Below are 21,262 nucleotides of genomic sequence, written 5' to 3'. Positions count from 1 at the left end.
AAAAAATAATTTTAAAAAATAATCAAAGAAATTGTGCTCTTGCCAGACCATTCTTTCTAAGCTGAATGCCAATCCTTACAGTGCAAAAAAAAAAAAAAAAAGGAAAAAGAAAAAAGAAATCTGTAAGAGAGGATGTAAACCCAAAAATATAAGGAAGTATTTCTAAGGGTCATACTGAGGACATAAATTAATTTACTCTCACTCCTCCAATAAAAATAAAATACTGTAAACAATCTCCGCCACGAAGAAAGAGCACCCTGAACGAGCATGTACGATGTGTGACAATGGTTTTCCTAGCTTTTAAAGCCATAAATTCTGAACTACCTGTTTAAAAGGAGAGGATGTAAATATTTTTAGAGTAATTATGAAAGGTTATGCATACGAGGCCTCATCACATTATGGCTTCCAGTGACCCTTTTACTGTTGCAAATTTAAAAAATGGTAAAAATTAACACATACACAAATCTTATTTCCTTGGAAGAAAAAGAAAGGAAAATGGAATAAAAACTAAAAACATGACAGGAATGGTCTGTCAGAAGTAGACAAACACACACATAGCTCATCTAAGGTTACTATTTTTTTCAGGATTAATACACCATTTGCAATATTAAGTGGTGATTTTTCCAGATTCTATTCATTACTTTATGGAAAGATGCAGCCGTTGGAGTACCCCAAAAGCATACACCTGCATTTGTTCCTGTCAGACCTTGCTGTTAAAAGCTGTTAAAAGATTTAACAGTTCTTAATAGAAAGATCTTGTTGAAGGGAGAAGAAACCCATAAAAATCTAATGCACTACTCCATTTAACACAATTCACTTTTCTACTGAGAATTCGAGCCTAATCTCACACTTGTGTAGAAAAATAATGAGATCAACAACTCCCGATGCTTCTTGAAGTATTCTAACCACAATTCAAACCCAAAAGCACGTTTTCTCCCGAATATCTGGATTTGTTGCAGAGCTGAAACAAACACAACCTCTGGCAGAGCGGCTCCTTCTCCCCTTCTTTGTACAATACACGGCATTTTCTCACCTACAGCAGCTCACATGCAAACGCGATCTTTTTAAGAGGCATGCACAGGATAGGCATCGAGCTAACAGAAACGCAACGAAACTAGTATTTGGTTTCTTTTTTTTAATAAAAATTCAATCCCTTGCATAACATCCATAATATGCAACATTACAAAATGTTTAGGTTTGTCAGGGTTTTTTGTTTTTTTTCTTAAAGAAGGCTCGAGCGCGACCCGAAAACCCGAACCCTCGTCCAAAAGCACTGTTCTTACGAGGCACTTTCCCTACCGCCCCTAATTAGCGCGGAATTAAAAATCTGAAAGAAGCAAGTAAATATAGATAAGCAGATAAACAAATCAATGGGAGCCCAGGCGAGGCGGGCGGCGCGGGCAGGCCGGGGGGCGGGGGCGGTGCCCGCGCGGCGCTGGTGCCCCGGTGCCCCCGGAGCCCCGCGGTGCCGGCGGTGCTGGCGGCGGGGGCTCTGTGCCTGCGCCGCTCCAGCGCCTCTATTTACATCAGCGGCGCGAGGTGCCCAATGGCGCGCGCGGAGCCAATCAGATGGCAGATTAGATGTCAACTCGGAGGCAGCTGTCGGGAGACGGTTGCAGCCAGTTTACCTCCACAATTCAAATTCCCAACCTGGCGGGCGGAGGAGACCCGGACGCTGCTCCAAGGGTCGCGCCCGGCAGCCGGCATTCCTGCCGCGCCTGGCCGCGCCGCCCCGGAAAGGCGCTGCGCCGCGCCCGCCGCCCCGCGATCATCGCGCCTGCCTATCGATCGGATGCATCCATCGATCGATCGCCGGAGTTACCGGGGCTGGGGCAGAGGAGTGCGGGAGGGAGCGGGGGCGGCGGCCTGCCCCGGTGCCCGCGCCCCTTCACTGACGCCAAGGACTTTTCCCTCTTTTTTTTTTTTTTTTTTTTCCTTTCTTTCCCCTTTTTTCTTTTTTTTTTTTTTTTTTTTTTTTAATTTTTATTTCCGCATGTGTTTGGAAGTGAAAGGCAATTACGCGCCCGCGCACCCGGGCGCGCTCCTGCCGGCCGGGCGAGTCCCCCGCAAGTCACCGGGCCGGGACGACCCGCGCGGACCGGGCGCACAGGCGCGCACACACGCGCGCGCGCGCGCGCTCTTCCCACAGGGAAAGGAACGCGGCCGCGTTACGTGGATCTCACTGCGGTAACTCCAATCAGTGACAAACTAATTTGCTGAGAGCGCGCAACGGCGCAACTCGTTCTGCTCGGGGATTAAAAAAAAAAAAAAAAAAAAAAAAAAAAAAAAAAAAAAAAAGGCAACGGGTTAACGAGAGAAGAAAAAAAAAGGCCCCGTGAAAGATAATGGACGTTATCCCCCGGGAGCCCCTCGGGTCCGGCACTCCAGTTACAAAATCCAACCCCCCGCCCCCGTCCGTCCCGAGCTGTTTGTCCTCCGGGCCCTGCGTCTCTCCGACGCTTTTTAAAGTGGTGGGGGAAAATATTAATTGGGTCTGAGAACAACCTAATTTCGGCAGCGAAAGCTACACTCCGGTGCCTCCAGCCCCAACGGGGCCGTGCATTGTGCACGGCTCACCCTCGCTACGGAGGCAGCGAGGGGCAAAACTGGCCCAGAAGAGAATGGGGGTTGGGGGGGAAGGGAAAAAAAATAAAAGACAAAAAAGGGGGGGGGGGGGAAGAAAAAAAGTGAATTACAAAGAAACTAAGAGCCCGACACGAGCGACACGGAGGCACGAGCCGTCATTAAGCGAGCGCGGGGAGTTACCTGGGTCCTGCTGATGGCCTGCCCGGTGTTCCCGGGGCTCATCGCCGGGTGGTTCCTTTGTTGAGCCGCTGCCCAGGCCGGGTTCGCCGCTCCGTACTGGGCGCCCATGTCCTTGCCCATGCCCATGCCCGCCGCTGCCTGCTGGCTTCCCGGGGCGGCCGCCGCTGCCTGGGGCTGGGGCTGCGGCGGGGCGCTGGGGCTGCTGTAGTCGGGGTAGCTGCTGCCGTAGCTCCGCATCATGGGGCTGGGGGACGTGAGCAGCTGGTTCAGGGTAGGGGTGGCCCCGGACGGGTGCTGGTTCTGCCCGGAGAACCGCGCAAATCCGCCGGCCGCCGCCGCCGCGCCGGCACCAGCCTTGCCGAGGCCGGCTCCGCCGCCGGGGCCCATCATCATGCCGCCGCCGGGCTGCCTCGGGGAGCTCAGCACCCCGTAGCCCGCCGCGGAGCCCCCGTAGCCGCCGCCGCCTGCCCCGGCGGCCGCCGCCGCCGCCGCCACGGCTCCCGCGCCGCCGCCGCCGCCCGCGCCGCCGCCGCTGGGGCCGCGGCCGTAGCCCGGGTAGTGGTTGTACTGGCTGTTGGGGTACCCTTCGTGGGAGTTCTGCAGGGGGTCCATGCTGTTGGGGGCCGCCGTGGGGTGCATTATCCCCATCCCGGGGCTTTGTTGTCCGCCATGTTGATCAAAGCAAGGCCCGGCGCGGCTCGCCGTAGCGCTGCTGGCAGGGGCAGGGGCAGGGTTGCCATAATAGCTATTGAACTCCGAGACACCCACCGCGGAGGGGCCGCCGCCGCCTCCCCCGCTCCCGCCGCCGCCGCCGAGGCCGCCGCCGCCGCTCCCAGCGCTCGGGGGCGGCTGCTGGGGCTGCTGCTGTCCGCCCAGGGGTCCCAAGCCGGGGTGGTCGTAGCGGCCGCCGATGGGCTCGCCCATCTTGCCGGGCATCTCCTCCTCGTCGGCGCCTTTATTCAGCATTTGCTGCGGCTGCTGGGGGGGCTCGGCCTGAGCGCCCAAAACACTGTCTTTTCCTCCATGTTGCTGCTGCTCCATGTCTGCACTGGGCTGAGCAGCGCCGCCACCGCCACCGCCGTTGTTGTTGCTGCCGCTGCCGCCGCCGCCGCCGCCGAGGCTGCTGTTGTTATTCTGCACGGGATGGTGCTGAGGCGGCGGCTGCTGCGGCGGCGGCGGCGGGAATTGATTTAGCTGCTGCTGTAGTGCATGGTGGTGGTGGTGCGGGTGGTGGGCATGGTGGTGGTGGGCATGGTGATGCGGGTGGTGGGCATGGTGGTGGTGGGGCGGCGCGGCGGGGTGATCGCCTCCGACGCTCTTCAGCTTGTGGTTGGGGAGCAGCCCCGTCTCCATAGCCGAGCCCGGGTTGGAGGAGGAGGAGGAGGAGGAGGAAGAAGACGAAGAAGATGAAGATAACTCCGAGGAGCTTCCACCTTCCTTCAGAGCCGGCTCCGAGGAGGAGCCGCCGCCGCCGCCGCTGGCGTTGTTGTTGTTGTTACCGGCGGCAGCGGCGGGAGCCGCGTTATTGGCCATGTTCGGCGGCTCGCTGCGGTGGTGGTGGTGGAGATGGTGATCTAAATTATTCACGCTGTTGCCTCCGGCCGGACTCCCCTCGCCGACCCCCAGTGCGGGGCCCGGCCCGGGAGCCCCGGCCCCCCCCGGGCCTCGCTCTGGGCCCAGGCCGCCCGGCAGGCTCGGGGCTTTGCCCTTGCTGTTGTTCGCACTCGCCGGAGCCGCTGCGACTTGCGCGGCCATGATCATCGCAACATTGCGAGTCCGGAGAAATTGGTGCTGATAATAGTAACTACAAAAAAAAAATTTAAAAACCCCAAAATTGAAAAACTAAACAAAACAAAACAAAAAAAAAAAATCGACTCCCGCCCTGAAAAATGGGGGGCGAGCTGAGGGGTGGGGAGAAGGAGAGGAGAGGGGCAGAAGGAGAAGCGGCCGGGGCAGGGACTTGACTGGTCCCAGAGTATCCCCTGCGGACCGCTCCGCACGCACCGAGTTACAGCGATTTCCCTCCCCGAGTCCGTGATTGAGGTTAGAAATGGTAAGAACGCCTTACGGTCCGTGCCCGTTCCCGCTGTGTGATTTCACGTTGAAAGTTTTTTTGTTCAGGTTTAAATGAAACTTTTTTTTTCTCCTCCTTTCCTCCCTAACCCGGATATGGGTAAACACACGTCTGCCGGAGCCGCGCTGGCCCAGCATGGCATGAGCGAGCGAGCGAGCCAGCGCCGGCAGCCATCGCCCCCTCCGCCCCGATCGCTCCCGCGCACCCGCAAAACGCGGACTGGACTCCACGCTGGACTCGCTCGGGCTCCCGCTCCCCTCCCTGCTCTCCCGGCAGCGCGGCGGGATGGGGGGCGCGGCCCCCGCGGGTCCCCCCGCTCCCAGCGGGGTCCCGCCCGTGTGCGCGCCGGGGGTCGCGGCCTGCGCGGAGCACGGAGCCCGCGGGGGCTGCTCCGAGCGAGGGGTCGAAGCGGGCCCCGACGGGCGCTCCGGGCCGCCGAACGCCGCTGGGGCGGGGCGGGGAGCGGGACTGTCCCCGGTGCTGCGGGGCCGAGGGTGCCGCCGGCGGCGCTGCCCCGCGCGGGCCGGTTCGGCGGGAGGGAGGCGAGGGGCCGCCATGCGCTCCAGCTGTGCCGGAGCAGATGGATCGGTCAAACTTTCGGGAGCCGCACGCTGTCCCCCAGCCCCGTGTGCCGTGCTCAGCAGCCGCCTCGTGTTCCGAGGGCAGGGACACGTTTGCTCGTGTGATGGAGAAATCAGACTTGTTCTGGATTCCCCCCCACCCCCAGCCACCCGCCCCCTGAAGATTTATATTGTATGTGCAGACGGTTATAATATTTAACCTAAAATTCTGCAGCAGTAGCATCTTTGCAGTTGTCCACATTGTCCAGCTGTCTCTAAATTCTAACGGTCATTTGCACTGATGATGCTTTTATATATAGGGCTGTTTTCAATATGTTCTGTGTACTTATTTGCAGTTCAACAAGAGATGATCAAAGAGCGAGAGACATTTTCAGTCTCATAATTGTTTCCCCAAACAACATAATTTCCAGTATGCACAAGACACTCATGTAAACGTAGTAACACAAACCCCAAAATATATAATCTGAGTAACTCTTGGTCCAAATGGAAAGCTGCTGCTGACCTACATTTTTGAACCAGAACAGTTTGAAGTTTTTTTTATAACTATCTTAATACAAATGATACCCTAGTATAACAAAAGGTAATAGTCACACATTACGTTGAACTAATGAAAGCATTTGGGAGATCAAATACTTGGCTATGAATACAGCAAACTGGGATATGAGTGAACGTTTTCAATACAGCAAAGGTCTAAACCACGATGTTTTAAATTAATATATTTGTACGGTCTGTTAAAGGTAAGCACGTTTTCAAATTTCAAAAATGATAAATAGGAGATTCAATCATAATGGTAGAGAAAAATGCAGCATATCAAGAAAGATGCTGTCACGAGTAGGTAGGCTTTTTTGAATTCACTGTGAAAATATTAAAGGAGCAGAAGCTTCACGCTCTAACGTTGAGTTACATGTAAAGATTATTGATAAATGTATGAGCAGTGTGATTCCAGTGTCTATTAATTTTAGCTCTGTCTCAAAAGTCAGAAATACTATTATTTGCATTAGGGAGTTAGTTTTGAAAAGTCTCAGTGCTTGTGAAGTACATCTTGCTAATACTTCTGGTTTACAGTTGGGGGGATTTGGTTTTTTTGGTTGGTTGGTGGGTCTGTGGGGGTTTTTTTTGTATCTTTTGCAAGTGCAAAAATTTTATATGGCTACACATATATAAACACAGAGCGGGGAAAAAAAATGGTGAGTAATTCTAGCGAGGGGAATCAGGTGCATACCCAAGGGTCATTACAGTCTGTAACAACAACAAATTGCAATTCTATGCAAACTGCTAGAAAGGGATATATCATCTTTGTAGGAGAGAGAATAACAGAACCGTAAGATGAATTCATGCCAAATCATTCATCAGCTTTTGCCAAGAGAATACTACATCTTTGTTAGTGAGCCTTTTTGACATTATCTCCTGGATTTTCTTCTTTTCTATATTCAAATGCACGCTAATTATACACATTAAACCACCTAAGTTGATTTTTAAAGTCTTTCATATGCAAATAAAAATATAGACGTCTCCTTGGGTGTATTTCTTTACATGTGTACTCTAACATAAAATATAAAATCAATTAAACACTTATACTTTGAGACATTTATATTTGAGCAAAAATACATGTATTGATGATCTGCTAAGATGTGCTGATAGTGCCTGGGCTGCAGATCGCAGTACTTCCTGACACACTCCTCAACTCTTTCCAATCAGGAAAATAACCCGCAAAAGTTTAACACAGATTTACTTTGAAATGTTTTCCCTGAAAAAGGGCAAAAAAAGCATCAGGCTTTAAAGTGAAGAGTTCGTACCGCTAACTCCTTTTCCTACCATTTGTTTCAGCAACTCGGCTACAAGATTGGAACTAAGAGGCTATAAAATTGAGGCCCTCAGCACAATGAAATCAGTCTGCTATAAAAGGCAACACATGCCAGTTTTTCCTCCCCAATGGCAGATGCCACACCCTAAAGCAGACAGAAGGCACTGCAGTCTGTGCAAGGGAAGCACAACACAAAGCAACAACGATGGTTCAATTTTTTAGATCGCAAATAATGTTGAAATTCCTTTTGCCATCTTTGCTCAGATGATGAGTGGTAGTGTTTGTTAAATTCAAATGCTCCTTTCCAAAAGCTCTCATTGTATGCATGAATTATGAATTTATTATAATATAATGTAAAAAAGCTCTAATTGCCATGCATATTATCTGCTGCAAAGTGATTGCATTGATATTTGATATCGCAAGTGCACAGTTTCAACTTTAGTTCTATTTTCATTGTTCCTTCAATTTAATTATTTTCCAGAAACCAATGTTGTCCAAGTATAGTTTCTTTCTCTTGATTTTTCCTGATAAATTATAAACTCTGGTGCTCTAGGATCCCTCTTCAAAATAAACAACATAATTTTCTAAACTTACTGTTGGTAATTTGTTTACACCATTGGCTACAACATTTATACAGACGCCCTAAGCCACCTGTCTGTAGCTCGATCCCATGAAAGTTACTGCCTTTCCCCTCAGTACAGCAGCCACCCTTCTGTCTGGCCTTCCAAGTCATACAAAGAGTAACACTGAAGGGAGAGACAGAAAACCAACCAATATTGTAATATCTCTGAGATGTTATGTTAGAGATATTGGGAAAAATATTAAATTTTTTTTTGTAAAAATCCAATCCTCGGTTCAAGAGTCTGTTGGATTTGACATTGGTGCACACAGGAGTCTGAAAAATCTCTGTGTACAAAAGAAAAAGCTTTTCATTGGGATCTTGTTGTGCTTTATGGTTAAATCCACTGCACAATTTAATGAAACTGTTGTCAAATTCACTGTAATTCTCAATTTCCTTCTTTTAGATTTGCATTAGATTTAATGAGAAAAAAAGAGAGAAGTATGTGAGCTTTTATTAAATTATCACTTCTATTACTAGTTAAACATCCAATCGAAATCATTCTGAAGTCAGTGCAAATCTTTTCATTTATTTCAATAAGGCATAAATCAGATTGCAGAAAAGTAGGCAGCCAGCTCAGGACTGTTTTAGCCTGGTATTTGGAACTATAGTAATGGAATTTTGCTTGAAAGATCCCTTATGTGGTCAACATATAAATATAACACAGCACTGTTTTCTTTATTATGTAATATTTACATTTCAGTCACAAATGTAAAAAGTCAACTAGTGCCATAGATGTCCAGCTGATAAGCCAGAATCTGTTAGGTGTAAAGCCTGTAGGTAAGTGTAAAAAGTTTATTTTAGCTGGACAAAGTGAACTTGGAAAAAAATGTGGTTTATGCGAACAGATCATGGCCTAAAACATGTAGAGAGTGACACATTGTACCATTTAATTAAAAGCCAATCTTTAGCAGCTACTAATCCCAGTCAATTTAACCAATTTCTTCTGGCAGTGTGTAAACAAGAGGACTTCAGAACATCACCATCTCCGATCTCGAGAATGTCATACATGATTTTATTATGAAAATGCAACTTGCTAGAGTTAGACCACTTGAATAGACTGTTTAAATGCCTCAATTTTACAAACGTGAAGCATCCATTGAAGTCAGTAAGATCACTTGCTTCCTTAAACTTAAGCCCTAACTAAGGGCTTTTGTGGACTGAGGCCTCTGTGAAAAAACAGCTCTTGTGTCTCTACTTTAGTGAGATAGGGACCCAACCAATTTTCTAAGTCAAAACAAAATCTCGCATTTGGCAGTAAAAGGAAGGATTGTTGATTTCGGGGTTCGCCTACCAGTGAAATCTAAGCCTTTAAACTGAATTACTCTAATATTTCTGGATCCTATGCCATTGTTTGAGAACGTCATTGCATTTGGAGAAATTTAGGAAAAAGCTGGCCTTCCTTTGAATTAAATATTTATGGTCACATTTTTTATAAATTAGAAAAGTTAAACAAGAATCAGTATAACAGTAACCAAAGAGTTCTCTGCTAAGTTTCTTTCCCATTCTCCTGCGTTTTACAAATCTTTTCTTTTCTGATGTGCAAGAGATACATGGGAAACCAAAAGAAGTATCTGCTGCTCACTACACAGTGGTTGGAGGTCCTTCCTTTTGTCAGTTGTAGTGTGCCAGGTTGACTGATACATTGAAGGAACAATCAAACTGACAGTACACAGCTTTCACTCTCATAAAATAGATGAGATTGGTACCTTAGCTGTAAATACGCTGGATGTTCCAAGAAAAATAAAAAGCCTTAAGTTTTCTTTTCTAAATTTTTTTCACTCTATAGTTTTATATTTTATATATCACAGTATTTATTAATTGCTGTTTCTAGAAACAGATTACTGTGGCCTCCATGGCTTAACCAAGTAAAATATTTTTCTGTAGGATATTCTTATTTACAGACAGAAATGCATGGATTTTGATACAGGATGGCACAGTATTCTTCCTTTGCAAACTGAATTATTTTTCTATGACTAAAGTGTCAGATTATATGTAATTCTGAATTTTTATAAGTGTGTCAAATTATGATTTTGCCTGATGCACTCTATTTCTGACCCATTTTTGTAGTATTTTACCATTTACAATCTCAAATACAGCATCTCTGAGTATTTTAGTTGGAGACTCACCTTTTTCCTTTGCTGTAATAGTCTGTAATTCCCTCTTTCCCTCACAGTATCTTCATTCCCCACCCTTTCACACGTGTATACACATCTGCTTGCTGGACAATCCCAAATTCCTGCAGCCCAATTTGCAGCTTCCTCAGCCTCCTGAAGTATAGTCATGCTGTATCACTCACAAATATCAGTCACACTGTAATCGTGTCCTCCATGTCCCAACAAAGTTCACCCCGGGGCCAATTTTCTTCAGCTCCTTTGCACAAGGGACACAAAGTGAATGCCCTTGAGGGTGAAAAGGAAGAGCTGCAAAGCCTCAAAGAGGGTGAGGGAGATGAGAGCTGGAAGAGGCCATATGAAATGGTCCTGAGCCTTCTCCATCCCAACTTTGTACATCTTGTGCTTTCTCAAGGGGGCAACTTCCTGGTTTGAAAGCTGTTGCTTTGATACAGTTACCCTTAAAGCACTACTGAACATTACTGAACTGAGAAGTCCAGTTGCTCCCACTTCACCATCAAGGAAAAGAGACACAAGAGAGGAACACCATGACTGCATGAACACTTCTTTCAGCTGCAGTGCCAGCTCCAGGAGCTCCAGATGACTGCCACACTCCCTTGGTACAGACCTAGGGGTGCTGATACAAGGGTCTGCACAGATGCATGATGTGCCTAGCAACCCAAGAGGGGAGAAAGAAAACTTATTTTTATCCAGATCCTTGCACTGACTCACCCAACGGCCCAAACAGTAGTGCTGGCATAACAGGAAGGGGGAAGAAAAGGGGCAGAGCGCACGAGGCCGTTACCCACTTCTTTCTGTTTGACCAAAGAGGAGGTTTGGTGGCAGAGGGAGATAATAGGGTCTGTTTAGCCAACACTACTGCTGAAAGAAAATTATGTCTTAGAGATTATAAACAGGTGGTCTTTTCCAAAACCCAGCTAAGACAGTGAAAAAAAGTTACTGTCCCCATTTTTTGTTGGCATCATCCTGTCAGATATTAATGATCCTCACACCTGCTGGTACAGTTGCTCCTATGGATATTCCCCAATCCTGTCTAGATTAAATAACCCAAGTTACCAGACTTACTGTTTAAACTATCTGCATTAACTGAGATCCATTTGCCTAAATAAGATTAGGATAAAGTGAGCCAACAGATCTGAGGAGACAGTGGACGCCAGCTGAGGGACAATAAACCGCTGGCAGGTGGTAGTAACCTCTTCAATAAATGCAATGTACTTTTGATGTACTGAGGGACTCCATCCATTTAGGCCCTAAATGCTAGTCATGGTGATGTAGAGACAGTTACATGTCAGTAAAGACCATTTATCCACTCTTTACATGTCAGACCTGGAGTAGTAAAAACTTCAGAGTGTGGGGTTTGCCTCTTTATTTCTTTTTTAATTTCTTACTATATTCTTTCTATTTCTGCATCAATGGGATGTACGCTTATAAAGCATATGCTGAACTATGTGTACATCTCCACAGTCCCAGGTCTGTATTATAGCTGCTGGTCCATTCATCCTTGCTTATTCAGTGATTCTATAGAGCCTGTAAGCTGAGAAAGTGAGCTTGCAATTCTTGCAAGGGAGTGCTCCTTGCACAGGATGCAGCTGAACTGCCTGCAATCTCTAGATTCACTCGGAGAGGTTAGCTGGGATGAAGCTGCTCCACACATCAGCTGGAGATGGGGCAGCCGTGGCTTTGTTCCCAGGGAGCCAGCAGAGGAGAAAGCTGCTCTCCTGAGGGGCGCAGTAGCTCTGGTTACACGCGCAGTCCCCATGGACACGCTGAGCTTGCTCCTGTCCTCAGCAAACAGGACGTGAGCACCAACTGCAGCTCGCTCGGTACCTCACTTTCACATCCTCTCTGCCACATGCCTGACTGCCAAAGCCACACTCAAATCCTCATTCTGAGCGTGAAGCGTTTCTTTAGAGGAGCATCCCCCACAGCTGGCTGCCTGCTTCAAATAAGCTAAGAGCTCAACTAACCTAAGAGGAGAGTTTTTTTAATATCGTGGATGTAAACAACTTCAAGATATACAGTTCTAAAAGTTCCCAGAATGCTACTAGTTTAGGGTGTGATCCTAGATATGCTTACTAATACATGTAGTCCTTGCTCCATGAAACTTAGTGACAGACTAGAGAATCTACCATGTGATGAGGACTGGATTGTTTAAAACATCTGTTTCTTCTTGCTTAAATATAAAAAGTAATGTTATTAAAATTAGAAAGACCATTTTATTAATCCAAAATATCATCTAGTTATTTAACAAAGACTTAATAACGTGAGTCATCTGCATTACCAAATCCAGATGCTATAGTCAGAGGCAGTAAAGACTCAGGGACTGACAATAGGCTTGCTTTTTATGCTGATTACTTTTTGTTCTGTTTGTTTTTCACTCCAAACAGACCATCCCTAATATTTTATCTCTCTTGGTGGATTTTAGGAAAATTGTAAGTGAAGAGAAAAATTATGGGTTCTCTCTCTTTCTTAAAAAGGTAATATACAAATACTAATATTATTTTTCTAATCTATTCAGCAGACTTCGTAACAAAATTAAATGTGTGTGTATCTTTTTGCCGTGTTACAACTGGTTTCTTCTCATCCAGAGGATTGGACAAATGTGGTTTTCATTTGACCACATTTAAATTTAAATTGCCACACCATTTTGTGCTGGATGTAAACTTACTATGCATATGTCCAAGAAGAAAGGACCATAATTTGGGAACCACTATCCATGGTGATTCTCACCAGCAAGAAATCAGGAACTGCACTCATTCTGGGAAAGGCCACATAATGTAAAATCATCACAGTCACCTTGTCTGTTTTGCTCTTCATTGAAGAGCTGGTACTACTGAGAAGGAATTTTCAAAGTGCCTTGTGACAGAAGAATCAAAGCTCAGCAAGAGCAAAGTGAGGCCAGTACTAAACATTTTGCTGAATTAATTTTAATGCATATAATTTTTATACAGGGATCTTATTTGCACAGCTCAATGGAGTAATGTATTTGAAAAGCACTGCTGATTAATTAGGTTGGTTCAATATGAATGAATTAGGTGATCTTTATTTTATGTCTGTTTCAAAGTTCACTATTGTGAACTTCACTCCTTTCAATGCTCCATCCTGTTCAAAAGACTTGTTGCTAACTTTACTTGTGCAGGAAAGGGAATCATAAAAATCACTATGCAAGCCTCTTGAGTATGGTGGGTTCTGTTACAGTTGTATAAATGCAGCTCATTACTCAGCTAGGGGGAACTGACTTTCTAGGTAGGTTTTGAAAACAGAGGGATCATGAGTCAGAAGGTGTGGAAACTGCACATTTTATGACCAGACCTGAACCCAAGTTCTCTGTTCCTGGGATGGAGTCTATACCAGCTTTAAAAGTAATCTGCTTCTTTTTCTAACTATATTGTGTATTTTGCTCCTATTTTCTCTAAAGACTGAAGAAAAAACTGTTTTCATTTATTTGGAATATTTATCTCAACCCATCAATAAAAACAAATTCACATTTCCCTTAGAAATACAAGGTGGAACATGCTAGACTTTCCTTTTTGCTCCTTTACTTCCAGTTCAGGAGTTCCTTTATTCAACTCTGATGTTAAATCTACTTGTATTAGAGAATCCTTTTTATCTGAGCAAATCTTATTCCTTAGCAATGAATCTCAGAACATTGTGGGGTGATTGTATAAAGCCATTGCTTTTTCTTTATTGCCCACTAAAGAAACATTTATGATTAAATGGGAAAGGGAACTATCTCATTCTCCTGAGCTGGAGATATTGGACTCAATAATGTCCTTCATACGTGTATGCTCTATTTCAGCTAACCTGTTAGAATTGCAATATAAAATTGTAAATCAATGGCATCAAGCACCTGTGAAGACGAGTAAGATTGCAAGTCATTTCTCAGATAGATTCAGAGAAACAGCTCCCAGCCAAGAACTCTTTTACATGTTCTACAGGGTCTATCCTAAATTACCCCAATAAAATCACTTGTTATACATCATATTGAGAAAATTTCCAGCTGTCTGATGTCAAGTACTCAGAAACACTATACATAGGGACACTTGGACTTTGAGGTATGTGACGTACAACTGGATATTAATAAAAATTGAGTTACAGGCTATCCAGCTGGTTATTTGCAGAGCTAAAAATTCAGAATCTTCTTCAATAATGAAAGGGGATCCTTAGGAATTTGTTAGAATCTGTTCTGTTTAGCTATAACTGCGGAAAATGCAATATTTCTATACAAGGTGTTCCTTTATTGATTACTTTTGTGCTGGCAGGAATACTTAAATCCAGCTACTCATAAACACTTTATAGGCTAGAAAGAATGAAAGTAAGAATTTTGTTTGCTTTTCTTGTCTTTCTGTAATCACAATGGTATCTCTTTTTAAGCGTATCATCTTCTGCTTGGCTGATTCTCTTGTAAGGGCTTTAATAACATGTATTTAATATAAAGTACACCTTTGTACCTACAAATATGTATCCATCAAACCCCTTACTTCCTGCATTTTGGAATAAATTTACTAAGATTTATATATGTGAAATATCCCCAGACCTTACAAAAGCAGAGTTGTTAGTACCCAGGCATGCTTTTTACCTCCACAGAGCTTGGAGACCAGTGCAATGTAAAACTCGGCATTGCAGACAGAAAATATAAAATAAAAATACACACCACCCAGCTGATTTCAGCCCCACTCACAGAGCTGACAGCAGCCACTGAGCACACACTGTCACAAAGGTGTTCCCCTCTCGCTGCAGAGGACACCAGAAGGAGGAGGAGACTATGTCTTAGTGTATCAACCTGGTGGTTTATGCTGCTCTGGGAGACTGATGGTAGGTCTGCTACTGGAAAAGGGATTAGAATGTTACCTAGAAGAATGCAAATAAAAGGAGTCAAAGAATGGATCACAGAGAGGAGAAACTCCAAGGAGAGACACCTGCATAGATGATGGCATCACAGAGGTCAAAACATCTTCTTGGGGCTTTGGATTCAAAAATGTGAGGCAAAAGCTATAAGCTAGAAAGAAAAATGGTGACTTCTTCCTTGGTGTCTTTGACTCAAAAATGGTTTCTAGAAGATGCTTGCTCATTTATGAGTCATGAGGCTTAATTACATAAAATTGCTTGACCTGTGTTATACCTCAGGTTATGTTACCTAAAGGTATCTTCTGACCTTAAATTTTATGAATCTGCATAAAGTAGCTGTAAGGAAAGAACAGCAGAATATGATGTTGTTTCACTGATTTGAATTACAACATGCATTTGCATCTTCATTTGCATTTACTGTCTTAAAAGTAACTGTACTGAATGCAGTTGTGTGATGGAGTTGTCACTGTGAGTCAAAAAGAGGTGAACATGTGTTCTGAATGACCAAGATCACATTTACAGGACTGATGTTTACCAGCATAGCTCTATAGAGTTGCCAGCCCTGACAGGCATAGCTATGTGAACAGAAGCCTCTGGTAGAGACACAGTTGTACCAGTAAAATGGTATTTTTACCAATAATATTTTATGCCAGTGCTGGGAGATGGTTTTATTCTACTAGCAGACAGTATCCATATTAAACTGCTTAGGATTTTAGTATTCACAACAAAATACTCCCCTCAGTGATTCCTAAACCAATCAATTTTGTTGGTGCTGCCAAAGAAAGGGCATATAATGGGCCCTGGCAACTATCAGCTTTATGCCACACATGACAGCATTTATAAAGAGAGAGTACAGAGAGAGACCTGGAGAAGTCCAGGCTAAATCTGTTGGCCAAATAGTTATGGCAGGGAGGAGTGTGAAAAGATCAGGCTGATCAAAGTCAGAATAAACAATGACTAACAAAAAAGTTCTTTCTCAAAAACAGTTTCTGTCATTCGAAGCAAAGGTTTAACAATACTGGCAAAAGTGATACTGGAATAAATTACCCTGACCCCGTGGTTTTTGTAATTACAACTATACTGGAAAATTCTTTGTGGTGTAAACTAGCTCTTAGAAAAGACTCTAGGGGAAAGGGTGAAGGGTGATAACAGTTAGCACTTCATTCAGGAGCAGGGAATGAGGAAGGAACATCACCGCTTAGGTCTGTAAGTGTAGGCCAGATGCACCAGCCTGATCAGACTGTGAGCAATTCTTAAGCCTTGCCCATGAAAGGTGTGGGTGTTACTCTAACTTACTCTTTATTTAGCTGTGCTCACAGTCTCCATTTCCAGGGAGTTCCTAGGAGGTAGGTGTGCACGCCTTAAGGACCAGCCTGGCATGTTTGGTCTCTACTGAGCTGGTGCTCTAAAGCGCAACTCTTTTTCACTGTTCAAATCTAGGCGCTCTATAACTTGGAAGGGCATGACCACCTTTACTCCACCTTCATAAAGTTGTGCAACATTCCATGCCCTTAATTATTTTTTTTCCTTTTTATCATACATAAACTTCTTGAAGCCTTTCAGTACTCTGGTGCAGTTTCTTCTCTGTGACTAGTTCTGCAGCTTCAGTTATAGAGATGACTTTCCTGCTCAAAGGAGGTTTATACAACTCACTGGTTGCATGTTATGCACCACTCACACCTGAGCCCTTCTCATCACTGAGGAACAGGACTCAAAGCCTGACCCTCAGGGCATTCAGAAACAATTTGAAGGTGATTGTGGGAATGTGTGTTTAAGTAAGATGAACCAAGGGTGACGGGTTTGGGGAAGCAAATTTCCCTGGCTGTTCTGACTGCTTCTTCTCTCTCTCCCTTGAATTGTTGTGCCATTTGTGCCTCATGGTGCTGTTCACAGTGCTCACCCACCACAGGGATTTTCTCCTTATTTCAGCACTGAAGCTCTTCCTTGACTCGTCCCACCATCACCCCTGCTGTCTGTCCCCCATTGCAGCAGCTGCCAGTCTCACGTGTGTGCCGACATCCCACGCAGGGCTGTGTGGTGCTTTGTTTCACTCCTCCTCTCGGGGAAAACTTTAAGGACTGGCAGTGAGGCAGGAAAGTGAGGGCCCTGGGAAGGGTGTAGGCACATCTCTAGAGGCCGGGAGAAGCAAAGGACTAGAGAAAAGATTGCAATCTCTGCTTCAAGGCTGTGCTTTGTGCCTCAGAAAGGACGGCGCTGGCACCCAGCAGGTCTGGAGAACGCTGAAGTAGCCTATTCCTCTCCATGAGGTGTGCAAGCAGCCCAAGGAGATGAACACAGCTGGGAACACTAATCCACAGCTGGATTAGTGAACTGCTTTCTGCAGTTACTGCGCGTTCTTGCTTGCCCTTTCCAAGGAATTCGGGCTCACTCAGGCAAGGGAGAAGGGCTCAGCTGCCAGCGGACGTGGGAGCAGCGCAGATCCAAATTCGCTCCCGTGGAGGGGCTGGTGCGGAGCCGGCCGTGCCGGGGAGACGGGCCCTGCAGTTCGGTGTGCCCAGCTCTGCCGGCCACGGCCCTGCTGCTCCCAGCCCGGGCATGGGCGACGCTGCTCGGCTTGGTTTGCTGCCGCCGATGGAGACGGGAGCCGGGTGAGGCGTGCACCGACTGCTGCCCTGCGCCAGGGAGGAGCAAACACCCAGCGGGAAGCTATGTGGGCCTCGGGCCGGACCAAAACTTTGGCAGGATTGTGGGAGACGCCTGGCAGGGCTGTGCTGGGCGACTCCTCGGGCAAGCGGCCTCCGGCTTGGAGTACGAGCACTGTGCAGCGCTTGCTGAGGCACTGGGGCGGTGACTGGCTTGGGACATTCACAAGGGTCCCTTTTGGAGATGGAAGCACTGCTTGGCGAGAGCTGTGTTTGCTTTTGCTGGCACAGAGAGGGAGATTTATAAAGCAAGCAAACAAACAAAAAGCCACAATGGCTGAAATAGTGAATTCAAATATCACTTACACTCATGTCTTGCAAATTTGCCCCACAAGAAATGTTATTTTAGCGCAAAGATTTTGGGAGTGTGAGCAACGCAGATCCCAATTTGTCGCAACAACACTTAATATGTGAAGAAGTATTTATATGGGACCCCAAATTGAGTGGGTAAATAAAGCGTCTGTCTTTAAATCGATTCAGTCTGGCTCTGTGCAGCTAAGTACCCCGACTCCGCTGCTGCTCAGGATGATCCCTGGAGCGGTTTGCGAGCACCGGCAGCGGCCGCCGTGGGGCCGTGGGCAGGCCGGGCCCGGGCCCTGCTCCGCCCGGCGCCACCTCGCGGCCGCCCGCCCGCCCGCCGCGCGCCCGGTGCCTGCCGGGAGCGGCCGCCATGTCGCGCACGGCGGGCGGTGGGCATGGCGGGGAGCGCTGCCCTCCGCGCACGGACCCACCGCTCTGCCATCGCACCCGATCGGAGTTTAGGCGCCTGCCTCCTTCTTGTGTTCTGTCTGTGCTGTGCCGGATCATCCGCGCAGTGGTGCCACTGGAGCTGCCGTGCCCTATGCCACTTGCTGAGCTGGTGACGCTGCCTGCCAGCGTTGTTTTTCTGGGGCAACATTTTGCCCCATGGCTGTCCATCCCTTTCTTGTTTTACTCAGAAGTGTTTTCCTAAAAGATATCACCATTTAAGTTCCCCGTGTTGGAACCCATTGTCTGTAGAGAAAACGCTTGAGGTAATAGGAGTTACTATAAATCATGGTTACCTTGAAGGGGCATAAATGGAAAAAACCCTGGAAAATACTAAAAACTTTTATTTGGGGTACAAAGAGCACAGAAGCTAAGTTGTTAAAGGGTTACAAATACCAATGGAAAATCAATAGAAGGATTAAACAGGAGTACTGGTTTATCACACCCTTAAGTCTTGTTCTATAGATACATAGAAAGACCCTTACTAACCTCTAATAAAAGTTCTCAGGGCTGAGGTGTATCTTTGCTCCATTCCCCATTTGGTGGGCATTAAGTCTGTTTGGTGATGGAGGTTTTGGGAGCAGGCAGGGAAGCAGCTGTGATCCCACTGCTCCACCAGGCCCTGTTGTGTGCTGCCAATGTCATACGAAGTTGTAGTTGCCACAGCCTTGACAGGCAATGTTATAGCAAGTCAGTGTTCTGCATTCTTTTGAGAACTTGATTAAGTTGATTTTTTTTTAAATTAAAGTAAGTTTCTGTAAGTATATTGACAAGGTTAGAAATGTTACTGAAGTATACACTTCAATGGACTGAATGCTAGACAATCCAGACAGCCATTGTTTGTTTTTCAGTCCCATTATTAGGGTAATATTTGACTTGGGAAAGGGTCTGACATCTGTTTTTGTATTTCCTTGGGTTTGCAGTACTACCTGACATCATACCTGAACTGTGTCCTAGTGTAGTTTCTCTGGGTGTGGAAAAAAAATCAATGCTTGGAGCCACTATACACTGATTTACAGGAAGATTCGGGTTATCAATATTGCAACTAACATGGATATTTATGCATTGTGGTTGTACTGTCATTGTACCTGCATTTGATCCATAAGCTTACATCACATCAGAAATTCCTGCGCATTCAAAGCTTCTACATAAATGTAACATAAAGAATGGAGGGATTCTGATGAATATAACTGCCTTCTTGAACATGTGTCAAGTCATGGTTGTAGAGAATGGAAGAGTGAGTTTGTAGAGTTCATGCTTTTTCTCCTTTGTAAAAGCAAGAGCAACCAGAAAGAAGGTGTAAGTTTTAAAATTCACATGGCTCAAGTGCCTTACTCTAGGAGTTGGAGGAAAGAACATCTTAGCTATACTGCTACCACTTACATGTATTTAAAAATAGACAGCACAAAGACTGTGTATACTTCATGTGTCTTGCAGTGTGAATACAATTTTGATGGTTTATGCCATGTCCAAAACAAAAAGAGATCCTGTACCTTCTTGTCTAACAAAAGGTTTACTTGAGAGGGGCAAAAGCTCAGCTGAAATTGAGACGTGTTGCTTCCCCTTCTCTAATTCAGCTCAGAGTATATCAATTCCCAGATAAAATTTTTCAGACAATTAAAAAGGGATCCTTCAGTAAAACTGTATTTTTTACAGATACAGTATGTGAGGAGGAATATTTTCCCTAACATTTTCTTTCTCCAGTGTCGTTTTTATGTGGCTATCATGTAGATAACAGCAGGGAATTCCACTTAAGGAGATCCTTAATGGATTTAACTAATGGTTTCTTTGTGATGCTCTCAGACGGTTCTCCTGTAATGTGGATCCTCTAAATATTTAAATCCACCATTGAAGCATTTAATAGGAAGAAAGTCTCCTACCATTAGAATAAAGAAAAGGCTTTCATCTGGAAACAATACCAAAACAAAATCTGATTTGTACAACTGCACCAAGAATCCAAGCCCACTTACTCTGTGAGGCAGCTGGTACAACAAGGACCTAGGGTGCCAGGTAAACAATAACCAGTCATTTGTATATTCAGACAATATCTGTCCTTCGTCCATATTTTTGAGAGCTGTTTGTACTGATTGTTGGTTTCACTGATCAATTAAACTGATAAGATAATACTGCTACTTACTGTTGGTACAGGGAGACTGCCTAACCCGTGGGCTTGTGGAATCTTGAAAATAGTGGATCGGTTAACCTGGGATGCTTCTCCTTGTTTTGAGTCTTCTGACACTGTTTCAAAGTGATCTTTTTTACTGTTCTATCCATTACCCTCCTTTTCTGTTTTTCTTACAAGTGGAGCCTAATGTTTGTCGAGTTCCATAAAATATTTGAGCTGGAAGGAAAAACCTTTTAGAAATCTACTTACTGTACTGTCAAGACCCAGTTTTTTCTCTCCTGTCGCTTGCTTGGGAAGAACAGTCACTTCAGAAACTAACACTAGTCCTTAAGCTGTCTGCTTAGTGCTGGATTTTACCACGTTTCCCTTGCACAAAGAACAAAATCTACTGTTTCAATCTAGATTGTTTCTGAAAATGATAAATAATAGAGAAACAAAAGCTCCCCATAGCTTCCATTCAATCGAACAAAACCATAGAGCTGCAGTTGCCCCACAGGTGCTTTTGTGCTATATAAAATACATCCCTACCTTTTGAATACATAGGACTCCTTGAAAAGAATAAATATCACTTTCAGCTAAATAAATCTGTTTATTTTGTTCTGCACAGTTTGGACAGGGACATTTATTTCTGCAGATGATATTAATACATTTGTAGGATTTTTCTGCAATCTCTTGACAATCTGTACTGTCTAAATCCGCTTGTAACCTGTTCCATATCTAGTCCTTAAATATAGACACTTTAAAAATTTTATTCTCTGATATTTCTGTGATGCAATTAATTTCTGCATTTCTGTCACTTGGTATTGTTACACATACACGAGCACATCGAGCCTTTCTGAATTCTTGTGTGCACAACCATGGTATAAATAATACACAATATAAGCGGTAAAGTTTCTCACT

At 45.3% G+C, this 21,262-nt stretch overlaps 1 protein-coding gene across 3 annotated transcripts in view; it reads right to left on the bottom strand.

Moving 5' to 3' along the window:
* ARID1B (AT-rich interaction domain 1B) overlaps nucleotides 1-4,402 on the bottom strand; it is a 324,913-nt gene extending 320,511 nt beyond the window's left edge. For 2 of the 3 annotated variants that reach the window (XM_063151341.1, XM_063151343.1), the window contains exon 1: nucleotides 2,767-4,401. In XM_063151341.1, the coding sequence (XP_063007411.1) occupies nucleotides 2,767-4,299 (1,533 nt within the window). In that variant the 5' untranslated portion in view covers nucleotides 4,300-4,401. Of the gene's footprint in view, nucleotides 1-2,766 lie in introns of all 3 variants that reach the window. The other variant, XM_063151340.1, reaches the window with a different exon arrangement.
* Nucleotides 4,403-21,262: the final 16,860 nt, after the last annotated feature.

This window comes from Melospiza melodia, chromosome 3 (genome assembly GCF_035770615.1).
Source record: "Melospiza melodia melodia isolate bMelMel2 chromosome 3, bMelMel2.pri, whole genome shotgun sequence".
In the NCBI taxonomy this organism is placed as follows: domain Eukaryota; kingdom Metazoa; phylum Chordata; class Aves; order Passeriformes; family Passerellidae; genus Melospiza; species Melospiza melodia.
The sequence above is the reverse complement of the archived record's forward strand: the minus strand, read 5'-3'. Positions and strand labels throughout refer to the sequence as shown.